Source organism: Melozone crissalis, unplaced genomic scaffold (assembly GCF_028551555.1).
Source record: "Melozone crissalis strain CALT ecotype California unplaced genomic scaffold, PUWL_Pcris_2 ptg000016l_1, whole genome shotgun sequence".
Classification (NCBI taxonomy): Eukaryota; Metazoa; Chordata; class Aves; order Passeriformes; family Passerellidae; genus Melozone; species Melozone crissalis.
Window position 1 is genome coordinate 30,913,464 of NW_026535794.1, and position 12,990 is coordinate 30,926,453.

Sequence of the window (12,990 nt, forward strand, 5' to 3'; positions counted from 1 at the left end):
CTAGATGCTAGAGAACATCTCTTTTTTTAATGTGTTCAATATTTATGTGATGCAATTGAGCAGTATGATAAAAAAGTCTCTGCACGTATTCATTTACAAGTAAGAAAACGGCAAAAGTTGAAACTAAATTATTAATATGAATGAAGGCAATGCTCCAGAATAGCATGTGAGAAATAGGATATGCTAAAAACAATCAGTAATATACTGTTTGTGCTTTGAAAGGAAAATAAAAATTTAAAAAAAGGACAAAAGTATTACTTAATTATAATATTGCAGAGTTAATAACACAGTAGAAATCCTAGCTCTTTCCGATTTGAGGGCTTCATTTCTTAGTCTTCATGTTGCAGTAATGGGGTTTCCAGATTTAATTTCCTTATATTTATTTGTTTTTAACAACTCAGAGGAAAAATAAGAAAAACACATTGTGAAAATGCTATAATGAGATCACAGTGCTACTAACATGCCTTAAGTTTTCTATAAAGTGGCTGATTGCATTTAGAGTCACCTCAGCAGCACTAAATCATTTCAGCAGTTTACCTTCACTGCCAGCATCATTAAACTTCTCCAAGTTTAGGAAATGCATTTGAAAAAACAGAAAAAATCCCCTCATGTTCCTGTATGAAAATGTCACCTTATAACATCCATAGCTTTAAAAATAAAAAACAGATTTTCTTCAGGCATGAACCCTTTATCCTTCCCCTGTGGGACTCTTAAGGAGCTCTTTAAATTCACATGATTGCGCAGTAAAAGTCTGGGCTGACTCAGCAAAGTGTTTAACTATGTGCTTAAATTCTATTGCAATCAATAGAATTTGACCATGTGCTTAAATATTATGTTGAAAAGAAATGGATTTACACATGTATTTTAAACCTAAGCATGAACCAAAGTAGGCTTATACTATGTCAAAGCAAGTTGGAAGAATTCAGGCTGTAAAAACCCTACCTTTGTGGTGACTGATTTCATAAGTAAAATATTTTTATATAGTTTTTATGTATCATCTAAAATGTATGGCATCATGCTGTAGTTATTATGGTCTGTGAATTAGTGAACATAAGACAGTTTATGTGTCTGTCAGTTTAAAATATGTACGTCGGAATTAAGAACGCAGCTAAATATCTAAGTGTACATTTTCTGCTCTTGAATATAGTTTGCTTTTAGTTTGTTACTGCAGTATTTTAAGTCATTTAGAGCTGTGAACACTATCTTTCAAAATGCAGCTGCATATATAAGAAGTTATAAACACATATGGGTACCTAATAACAGATCCCACACTCCACAGTTTTCCATGTTCTGACCTGTTTTTAACTTATTCCTCCCGTGTTTCCCTGTAATATGAAACTTGATTATTTTGAGGCGCTGAATCACCAAACAGCGTCATATTCTGTTTGGCTGAAGGGCATAAGCAATTCCACTTTTTCTATTTACTTCTGTCTATAAAAAGCTTTTTCTGCATTAGAGGAGATTTCTGTTTCTGCCGGTGATGCTTCTTGCACTGTGTTAAACTGCTCTGTGCTCTGGAAAGGCCACATATTTCCCACAAAACATTTGAGTATTTTTATTTTTCAGAGAAAATGTTTATAATATCAAATTGTCAGCAATTCATGATGCAATGGCATGTGTTGTGCTCACCTGAAATCTTGCACTGTAACATCCTACCTGTCACTGCGCTGCCAGTGCCCCTGCTCATGGCCCTTTGCAGAGCTGGCTGCAATGCCATCTGCAGGGCTTCACTGCTTCCTCAGTAGGGAGAGAGATGCCAAGGAGAGTAGGGTAGCTAGAAGTGATAGCTACTGGCTTGAGGATCCTGCAGGGAAAACCTCAGAGACCCCAGCCAGCTGCTGCGGTCTCTCCCTGTCCAGGGGGCAGGCCTTCACTCTCACCAGGACCAGGTGATTTGGCACATTGAAGAAGAAAAGGTTTGGGATGATGGGAAGACTTGAGCCACAGACTTCCTAGGTGCCATCAAGTAGCCAAACTTTGTTCTTGGGAATCTTTTCTTTGGTAACACAACAGTGAGAAGTATATTAAAAAATATACTGCCCTTAGCTATGATCTGTCATGTAAGCATACAGAAGATTCTTCACCAAAAGGCAGAAGAGAGCCCTAAATATTTGGCAAATTCTTGCGTCTTTAGGAGCAAAATATTATATTGATAGTTGAGAATTCTGTGAACTTCTAGAAAGCTCCAACATGGCTTCTGTGTTGGCTTCTTGATTTATGGTGAGGAATTACATCCCAGTGGCCACTGCTGCTCCCGCGGAGCAGGAACATGGAGCAGACTTATATTTTGGTATGAGAGTAGTCAAGCTGCTTTACAATATAGATAGCAACAGGCTTTGGTCACCTGTATAAAAGTGCAGCAAGGCAGAGTAGGGCTCTGAGAAGTACTGTCTGTAACACTGAAATGAAAGTTATCTGTGTGTAGGTATATTAATGATCAAATGAGGTGCAACTTTTGAAACACCAGTATGAAAAACGGGCTTCACATGTGTGAAACTTGTCAAACCACAGAGGAGCATGGTGCTGTTGTCTGATACGCTGTCAAAAGCTGCTCTTCTGAAACCACATCATCTTGGAGAACTGAAAAAGACGCTGTGTAAATTGCCTAATCTTTCTAAAAATAAGTGTGAACTACTCAGCCTCTCTCCAAATTTTAGCAAGTCAACCAAACAGTGCATAGTCCGTAAGCGTGTCTAACACGCTGTGCCACAATCGGTGACTTACTATAAGCATTATATGAAGCATGCTAAATACGGAAAGGCCGCTTATAGCTGCACGCACGAACCCCGGTCCGCATTGGCATGTGCCCCCGCCTGCTGCTCCCCCCGGCCCGCGGAGCTGCAGAAATCGCCTCCCTCTCTCTCTCCTCTCTCCGGGTCCTGCCGGGCGCTGGCGGCCGCCGGGCTCCCTCCCCTGCCAAAGCCAACTGTGGCGTAGCCAGAGAAACGGGCAGCAAAAATAGAACAGCAGGATGGCTGCGCGTGGGCGAGGCAGAAACCACATCGCCAGCAAAACCTCCCTGCGTTATTTTAGGACCGATACGGGCAGAGGCCGTGGCGTTTTGCTCTCTGTGCACAAAACACTTCCCGGGGGAGGCGAGGAGGGAGAGGGGCGCAAGTCCCGGGCGGGGACCGTCCCCGTCCCACTGCTGCCTCCTCCCTGGCGTGTCCCCAGTGGCACTGGGCAGGGGGAAGGGGTTAATTGAGCCCGAGGCCGGGCGGCGCGCAGAGGACGGGCGGCAGTTTGAAAGACGGAGACCGGACAGCTGTGTTTGCTGTGGTATTTTTAAACGCATTAATGCAGGCTCCAATCACCCGGCCATGCTTGACCTATTTTTGGCTCAGGCCGGCCATTGTTCTATTTCTGCCGCCGCTGGGCCACGAGGGTGTCAATTGAAATGCAAATGAGTTGTCGCTGCTGCTCCCGCCAACTTCGCCCAGCCGCCTGGCCGAGGGACAGCCGGCCGGCAGCGAGAGGGGCGCGGGCACGGCAGCGCGGGGCTGGGCTGGGGTCAGCTCGGTTAAACCCTCCGCGGCTCCCGCTCCCTGGAAAGGTGGCTTATTCCGTTTGACGGTTTGTTAGAGGCAGTTCCCCCCCCCTCCCCGCCCTGCCAGGAAGCCCAAAGCGCAGAGATATTTCTTCATTTCTTCTTCCACCTGCCGCTGGCTGCCCGAACGCAACTGCTCCAAGTCGGCAGCGCTCAGCCCCCCGCACGCTCGCGGCTCCCTGCCTGCGGGCGGGGGCTGCCGACGGCGGGTCTGGGCTTCTCCTTCTCCTCATAGATACTTGTGCAAATGCTTAAACACTGCTAATTGCCGAAGCATATTATCCTACGACCCTCGCTGAAGGAGGTAGGACCGCAGAGGGTCGTGCCCGACGCCTGTGTGCAAGTGCAGTGATGAGTCTCTTGTGTAGCTGAAGTGCAGACCAGTTGGAATATGCTGCAGACAATTTACGAGAGTGAATCGTGTTTTTCCTCAGATGGGGTTTCTGGACGTGAACAGCTCTTGGCTCAGCAAAGAATGCACAGTATGATCAGCTCAGGTAAGAGACAGCTCCGTGCCTTAGACTCGAGTGGCTGACCGGGAACATACAGCCTAGCATGACAAGTAAACACCCTTCCTTTCAAGAAGTGACTTGATTTTTGTGGGCTTTATCCAAGTTGTTGTTATATAATTCTGGAAGTATTTTGGATTGCAGCTGCTGCTGCTTTTGCGAGGAGTTTGTCTCCTTTGGTGTGCTGCTTTCCAGACGCAGCAACATGCTCACAACTGGAGTCGAGTTTGGGTTTCCTTGTTTGTTTTGTTGCGTGATTGCAAAATGGGGCTCATGGTAGAGGCTTGTTCACAGGGAGAGGCTTCCCAGACAGACCTTGTCAGGAGGCTGCATTTAGAGCCCCTCATAAGCAATTCTAGTCATATATCTGTTGTAAACAGGATTCGCTCTTTCTGTGAGTTTCCTTTTCTCTAGTTTGCACATGAAGGGGGCTTTTTACCAATACCTTTCTCTTTGCATTACAGTGCTACCGCAAAATGTCTTTAAACTGCATGGTTTATTTTGTTCCTTTAAAAATATTTGTGAACCTGGCAATGCTAGTTTCAGGTAAGGGCTCACTGAGATGTAAATTGGATATGTTTATTCATGAAGGTATTTCAAAGCTGCTCAGAAAGAACACTGCATGTTTCCTCATGTATGTTTCCTCACAGCTACCCCTGTGTTTCTAGTTTCCTTCCTAGCTCTGTATGAGACCTGCTACTGAGGATAAATTAACTTGGAAGAATCATTGCCATTCAATTTAGATGGGCTAAAAACGTCAGCATTTCAGGTTGTCTACCCTTGCCTATTCTCTCCTAAAGTTAATTCCAGTACAGTTTTCATTGGGATGAAACTCTTGTCTGTTAAGGCACAGTGCTTTCTGGTTTATATCTATTTCAACCTAGGTTTCTTACTTTGTTTTTCAGGAAGTGTGTTTTATAGAGGATCCATATGTGGAATACAGGATTAATTATTTGCATGTATTTTAATCTTAGTTGTGCCCCCTTTACTTCTTTTTGTTTTTCTTTTTTCTTTTTTTTCTTTTTTCTTTTTTCTTTTTCTTTTCTTTTTTCCCAAAACTTGAATGACCTCAGTTTCTAAAGATAATTATATGTGTGGACCATACGTCTCTTCACATATTACCTCTTTCAGTACACCTGTTGAGCCTATGTCTGTTTTTTTTAAACTGTTTATTTTCCTGCTTTGTAGAAAAAGAGCTAAAAGTTTTACTAGTGCTCCATTCTTACTTACTATTTTAGGTTGTTGATCGTCAATTTCAGCTCTTTTGTCAGGGACGCAAATCACGTGAAGGCACATTTAAAATTATGAACAGCAAAGCTCTAGCAAAGACTGTGGGTAAGAGCAAAAGCTTTCCTGGAAGTGTTACAGTTCTTCTGCAAAGCCATCTACAGTGTCAACCTCTTGTTCAAGAATTGTTGCTTTGCTTCATTGCATTTCCTCAGTTTTCCTGAACAGCTCAACAGGTGTCCAGCGCTTTTAAATTGGTTAGAGATAAGGCTGACTGTGTCCTCTCCCTACCGTTTTGCTTTTTTTTTTTTTTTTTTTTTGTTGCTGTTGGCTTTTTTTTAGTACCAAGTCAAGTTGAAATAAATGGTTCACAAGTGAAAATTTGGGGGGTTTATCTCTCTATGCTACCCTTTAACTGCCAACTAATATAATAGCAATTTTTTCATTTGAAACTCAAGAAAATAAGGTGATTTTCTGTAAGTTTATAGCTCTACTTGTCTTCATTGGAAATAAGAATATCATATATATGTTGATTTGTATCTGATAGTACATTAGGTAAGTCCCTATAACATACACAATTTTCCCTATAGTGGCAAGTAGAGTAAAAGGGGGGGGGGGGATTTAGACTAAAAACAATCCCTACAAAAGCTTATTCAATAACGTTATCCAGATAAAAGATGTGTAAGTATATATATATTCTGTGGAACGTAAAATATTCTTCTGTGTTTAAGATGGCCTTTAAAATATGCAACTAGATGACAAGTAATTGACATTATACATAGTCTGCAGTTTCAGTTCATGTCACATGAAACCTCAAAGCCTGGTGCTGCTCTTGGTTATCTCCATCTCCCGCACGTTCAGCGTCTTGCAGGATCAGTTCTGGTAACTTTTCATTCTTTCCATTTATGATGCATGTAGGGAAGAAAGAAATAGCTGGGGTGTGACAGTATGCGCTAGCATTTGGAGAAGCCAGAAACAGTCATTTGAATTTTCCTTTTCACAATGCCCTTAACTTTAAAGTTATCTTCACTTAAATGTATGTGATTTATACTAAGGTTAAAAAGTAGCATGTAGTGAAGAAAATAACAGATCCATAAAAGTTTGTGCTTTGCACCCTTCATGTGCTTGCTCCAAAGACTTCAAGAATAACTTAAAACAGACAACCACAGTCAGATTTTTAGGTTTGCTGGTATGCAGATACAATGCACATATATTATGCAACTGATTTTAAGCTGGGCTGGAGAGATCCCCCAAAGAGGACAAGTTCACTGGTCAATGGATTGGATATGCAAAGCAAAATGTCTAAGAAATTTCTGACAAGAGCAGGCATAGGAAATACTTTAACATGAGAATCAGTTCTCCTGGTATTCCCTCAATTACTGCCTTGCCTGTCTGTCTCCATCCTTGCTTGTAAGTCATACTATGAATGAGATGATCTGGATAGGTACCAATCAAAAGTCTCATTATGAATGGAGCAATCTAGATCGGCACTGACTAAGAAGCTGTGTAATTTGCAGACACCTACACCTTACTGCAGAGAGCAGTTTCAGCTGTCTTTACAAGGCAGAACTAAATTCTTCCATATGGTACTGTTGCTCTAAAATGCAGCAGCAAGTGCTGTGCATCTTTATGTGAGAAAATTATGTTGATGTATTCTTCTTTGGTACCATAGTTATTTTAACTTCACATTTACAAAATAAATCTGGGGTCTAAAGCCTCTTATTTACCTGGAATTATTTATCTATTCTGTCCCTTTTACTTTACACAAAAAAGACTCAATTTCCATGTGTGTGCAATGCCACAGTGGATCCTAACATTCAGCCTCTGGCTCATGACCTCTGATCTTTTCACAGTACAAGTAATAAACAGAAAGTCCTTGAAAAAAAGCATTTGGTGCAGCGCAGTCCATGGGAAAAACACTCATTAAAATGTGGTTAATAATAACCAATGCAGGACTACATTTCTTAAATAGATGGTACTTATGTGAAGGAGAAGGAAGGACCTACCCAATCCTGGTATCTGTTGATGTGGGACTTCAGGAAGTAATGCCAGCTTTTGGTGATTTAATAGACAGTGCTGGTTTTCCGGAGGGTAAGGTTGTCAAGTCCTCCCCACTGGCCGTATCTTGATGCACAACCTTGCAGTACCCTGCCTGAATTCCACCTTGGTTTTTATTGGATAAGACATCCTCTGCTTCCTGCCCAAAGCTGTTCCGCTGAAAAATCAGAGTTCAAGGAGATAGTGAGCTTAAAGCTTGGCTTGTCAATGAGTTGACAGGTGACCTGAGCAAGTTACACAATCCTGCTTATGTCAGCTAATCCTTCTGTGAAACACAGTAAATGATACCTGTCAGGACCAGGAATCGATAGAGCAAAACTGTTCTAGAGGGGATGTAACGGTTCAGAATGATTAATTTGATTGGCTTCACCTACCTACAGGCTTGTAAAATACCCGCAATTTCACAGGTGTCGCAAGTGGATGTAGTGAGTGTTTATTCTCTGCCCCAGTCAGGAAATGTAAACTGTGTCACTTGAATATAAATGACAGAATTACTGCTGCATGCATCGTGCTGTACGTGGGTTGGCAGGAGCTCATGAGCAATCTTCCCTCAGTAAACCCCAGTGTGCACAGTTTGTCCTGTATGTTGTCTCTGTCATGTGTCTGCATGACCTTGTATACATGGGGTTTGCTTTACACATGGATTTATATTGCCTTCAGGGAAAGTTCTTTGATATTTGCCCTCCCATATTTTTCTTCTTTTTTTTTTTTTTCCTGAAGAAAACTTTTATTTGCTCACTTTTTCCTGTGGAGAACCTGTAGAAAGCAAGTTCATTTAAAGTTTTGCTCTGATACTCATTAGAAACTTGACATATTTGTGTATATCAATCAGGTAACATAAACTTACAGATACCAAATGTCTCATTGATGGTGTTTCAGGCAGTAGCACTTGGGAGAGAGCAGAAAGAATGAGAATAGATATGCTGAGCTTTGTGGTTCTCTTCAGAGCAATGAAAAAATTGAGTGTGGAAATTCAGTACAGGGAAGTTCTGGATAACAACCAGCGTGGCTTTTTCCATGCCTTTTGTAAAGGCAAGGTATAAGGTAACCTGGTTCTTCATAGTAATAGCAGAAATATTTTGATTAATTTTTAGGGAAGTGTAAGGCCTTAGCCATATACAGTTAATAAAAAGAGAAGAAACAAGCAACATAGACCTGCAGGTTATATGTAGTTACAATCTCACTGATTTTGAGTAGAGGCTTTGCCCTGCAGTGTATGCTGGGCAAAACATTGGTTGGGAATTCAGTTGAATAAAAACATGGGAAAATGGAAGTAAGCTGCTTTTTCTGTTTTGCGTTTGAGACGACATTGAATACGGACCAATGTTTCCAATTTCGTGTGTCTAATGCTGTAAGAACTAATGCTAAAACATTGCCTTTTCCTACTTTTGTTTTTGGTTTGGTTTTTTATTCCAGTTGTAGCTTCTGATGCTATGTGGTTAGCTGATGGTCTTGCTTTATATTAGGAGGTATATTTATAGGTTGTGAGAAAAGCCTGAAATTCAAAGTACAAGACTGACAAGAATAGCAAGTTAGAAAAGCTGGAAAGTAAATAAAAAACTATGTAAAACATTACTTCAAACCCCCTTTCGGTGCTTTTTAGAGACCATTAAACACTGCATTTATTACAGATGTTCTCTAGTACTGGTGCTAGGACACTAGCTCCCCTCTCTTCAGCGTATTGAACTAAATCTCTTTATTGGAAAACAGCTTTTTACTTCAGTCCTTTATTGCTTTAGCTGTTTGGCTTTATAACATGTATTGGTTTGCACTGCACTCAAACACAGCCCCAGCCAGTCTTCCCTTCTACAAAACTATGAACAGAATACATTTAGTTCATTAGGGTTGCACTCGATATGTGGAACGCTTGTAGTTCTTCTACTGCCAGACCCATGTTTCTGTGCTGAATGCCCAGCCCCTCTCTTCTGCATTGTCTTTTGCAGAGAAACCAAAAGCTGGGAGACAGCAGAATAGACAGCCTGCAAAATATGCACATTCATTTCAGGTTTTGGTGTAGATGATGGGGGAGATTTCAGATGTTGATGCATTTTAACCTTTCCCAACTACTGGTGGGGGGTAGAGAGATGGGTAAAAATGCTGGGTAAGAAATACCATAGAGAAGCCAGTCGGCAGATATTATTGTTAAACACATGAAAATCTAAAATGCCCTGTTCTGTGGATCTCTTTAACAGGCTGACTCCTCTGGGTCAGTTATTCTTAGCCTAGTTATTTTCATCTTATGGCATTACAGGTCTAAGATTAGCCTGTTAGGCGTTATCATGCCATCTGAGTTACCTCCTAATATAACTGTACACCGGAATGATTATTTATAGACAGAGCATTCTGTCATTTTTGCTTTATTTCTGGTAGTTTAAATAAAGAAGAGCAACATTCAAGAAAAACCACAGATTCCTTCCTGCTGCCAAAACAACATGATAACTGCCTGCTGAGGGGCAGGGATATTGTTTAAAATGTGTGCTCATAGCAGATGCAAACATCTTACCTCTCCTACAACAAGATACCTCAGGGTACCACTGCTTCTGTCTGTTGTGGAGGAGGGAGAGGGGTGCCAGATTGATGCACCAAATGACAGAGCTGAGACAAGCTTGTGGCTGCTGATGAGAACAAGGATAACCAGGTGCTATTTTTAGAGGTCGGCTCTGTCAAGCTCCATGTTCAGTGTGAACATGTCACATATGCACAAAGCTCCTCCAAAATGGACTCATCTAGTTTTGTTACATAAAAGTGATATCTGCTGTACAAGTAGCCTTTTATGTGATTTTCACAGGGCATTACAGGAAGCTTCAGCAATTTGACAAATTTTATTCAAGTGTTCTTCACGATTGCTACACAAACATTTCTTCTCAGTAGAAAAACTTTAAACCTAAAGCAGAGTTGTTGTTCAAGAACACAGTGAGGCTTGTTCTCTCCTAAGGAAGTTGGCTGGGATTTTTGTGTTTGTATGTGTATAACTAAGAGGAAGCTTTTAGCTTTTAGTGGCAGTTTAGTAAAGAGCAGCAAAAATAGGAAAGTAGCAAATCTTCAGCTGGGTGTCAGAGCAGCCTCTGCTGCAGTTGTTGCTCAGGAAGCAGGCAGCTGACAAAAAAGGGAAATATTAAAGGATTATAATTATCTAATGAATGCCATCTCTTTTAGCTTTCTGCTCTAAATAAATGGCATGTTTCTGCCTTCGTGCAGATTTTGTGTAATCAGGGGGCACCTGATTTGTTCTACTTTAAAATGTAACTGGTGGAAAAAGGCTTGCAAAATCGGTGGAAGCCTCTGCATGGTTGAACCAGTGCTGCTTTAACTCCCATTATATAATAAGCAGCTCAATTTTTTTTGTCAGCCTGGCAGTTCTCTGCATGACTGTAAAGGTACTTTGGCATTTAGTATAATCTGAGCATAGCCAACACATCTGTTTTATTTGTTTGATGTTTCATGGTTGCAAACTCCTTCCAGCTTGTGGAGTATACAAACATGATGAGCTCCAAGAATTCAGGCCTTTTGCAGATGAATGTGCTAAAAATGCAGGTTGCTTTTTTCTAATGATAACATGTTCTTCCTAGTAATAAGACTGAATATCATCAAAGGGAGACAAGAGAAGTAACGGAATTAATTCTTTGAAAATGTCAAATATATAAATCATGTTTTTACAATCAAAGACTATTGTTCCTCTTTCATGATCCCTGTGGTCAAAGGTATGCATGCCACAGGGAGGAACCACAGTTATTCGATTTCAGTGAAGCCTGGAATGGAATAATGAGCAGGCTTAATGTTAATTTAATAATTTCCCCCAATTGTTCTGTTCTTAATCCAAGTTTCCTTTTTCTTTCTTGGCGCCCAAGGCCACCTCCTTGTTGGTGTTGTGCAGCAACAGTATGAGAGAAAGCAAGGAAAATGGACTGTTAGTGCTTAATCTCACATAGAGACTCTTTATGGAGTTTTGTACTCACTTAGTAAAATGTTAGTGTTGGTCTTTTTATATACCTGCTCATAACTCAAATTTTTGCAGAGACAGTAAGTTCTTACTTCTCTACATCCACTTGCTTGATCTCTAGATAAATATCCTGGTTGAAAATGTGTATTTTTCCTAAGCCTTGTCAAGTCTTTTTTTTACAGACAGAAAAATGTAAAACTCCTGAACTCTTCAAAGTTTTTATATTCTGATTTGAATTTGACCTTGAAGTTCTGAAGTGCTTAAAAGAATATGTGTTGCAATATAACAAAGAATCATAAAGTAAAATACCTAGATTTTTTGAGACTTTATGCTGGTATAAATACTGATGGAATTAGTATGAGGCACAGAATGGTGTTAGAAATAGCAAAAGTAAAATCATCAGTATTCATATTTTTACTGTCTTTGTATTAGCATATACTTATTTCATGTAGGCACATAATGTTAAAGGACTATATAGAAATTTCTAGGATGCTTCAGAAGCCTCATCCTAAAAATCCTTGCACAGCAGCTGCTGAAATCTAGTGAGACCTAAATTCAGGAGAGCATTTTACCTTGATCTGGTGGCTCTCCAGCCTGTGTCGTGTGTATGCTCAAAACTGCTCCAGACTGCAAAGAAACATTCACTCGTTCCCATGCACACATCTGAAAGTTTGTGTCCTTTTGTTTGCTGTCACTGTTTTTTCCTACAGGATCTATTTCAGAAGAGGAAGAAAGCTTTACTCTATTGTTTCTATTAAGTATTGTCAGTAGTTATCACAGTGATAATTCCATAGGATGCAATCAGTTTTACTTAGGTTTTCTCAAGGAGTATGAAGGAAGGACTGTCGGAAGAGAAGGGTTTCAAGAAATGATGAGGGAATTTTATAAATGGAGTAGTAGGGCAGAAATGAGCTATACAAGCACTTCCTATGTTAAAATGCTGTTGTGAGGGAGGGTGGGAAAGGCTCTGGAGATGTAAGAGAACTATGTGGGAGGTGGAAACCAGGGGATTTTGAAGCACAGTTCTAACTGCCCATGAACACAGGAAAAATATAGTTGGAAACAGTTAAGAAGGAAATCAACTGAGATGAGAGAAGTTTCTGTCAAAGAAATCTCTAATGCCATCATAAAGAATACATGGGAAAGTATGAATATTTTAGAATCAACAACCCAGGTTGTTTTTAAAAACAACCCAGGGCTGTGTTACTCTTGTAATGACACATAAGCTGGTATTCAGGGATTTCTCTTGCCATTGTGACATTCTTTTTCTATTTTCTTGGTCTGAGAATGAGGTTTGTGAAAAGGAGCAGTATAGGACACAGATTTTGTTGATGCACATACTGCAAATTCTGCTGCATCTCACCATCCTGAACTCCTTTCCTCCAAATGTAGCTCAGTTTTCCTGGAGAACCTGCAGAACAGTCTCAGCAGAGCTTTGCCAAAAATTTCCATCCCTGTTCAGCTGCACCATTCCTGTCCTGCCTTTTCTTCTTGACCTAGTAAGCAATTTTCTGAGCTCTGTGCTGATTTTCTGGTTTGTTTGTTCTTTTTCTTCTTGTGCCAGTGTATACAGGGTGATAATGGAGGCATCTGGAGAACTTATTAAGAAGGGAAATTGCAAATGCCAAAATCCAAAGGACATAGGCAAAGAAGTAAAGGAGTGCTAATGTAGCTGAATTAAGCAATGGTGATGCTGTGAATGATTTAGG

At 40.6% G+C, this 12,990-nt stretch overlaps 1 protein-coding gene across 11 annotated transcripts in view; it reads left to right on the forward strand.

Annotated features, from left to right (window-relative positions):
- HDAC9 (histone deacetylase 9) overlaps window positions 1–12,990 on the forward strand; it is a 452,941-nt gene that overhangs the window by 175,629 nt on the left and 264,322 nt on the right. For 8 of the 11 annotated variants that reach the window (XM_054273204.1, XM_054273210.1, XM_054273205.1 and 5 more), the window contains exon 1: window positions 3,861–4,044. The exons of 1 other annotated variant lie outside the window; for it this stretch is intronic. In XM_054273204.1, coding sequence (XP_054129179.1) covers window positions 3,939–4,044 — 106 coding nt within the window. In that variant the 5' untranslated portion in view covers window positions 3,861–3,938. 2 more of the 11 variants (XM_054273213.1, XM_054273209.1) reach the window with 2 other exon arrangements.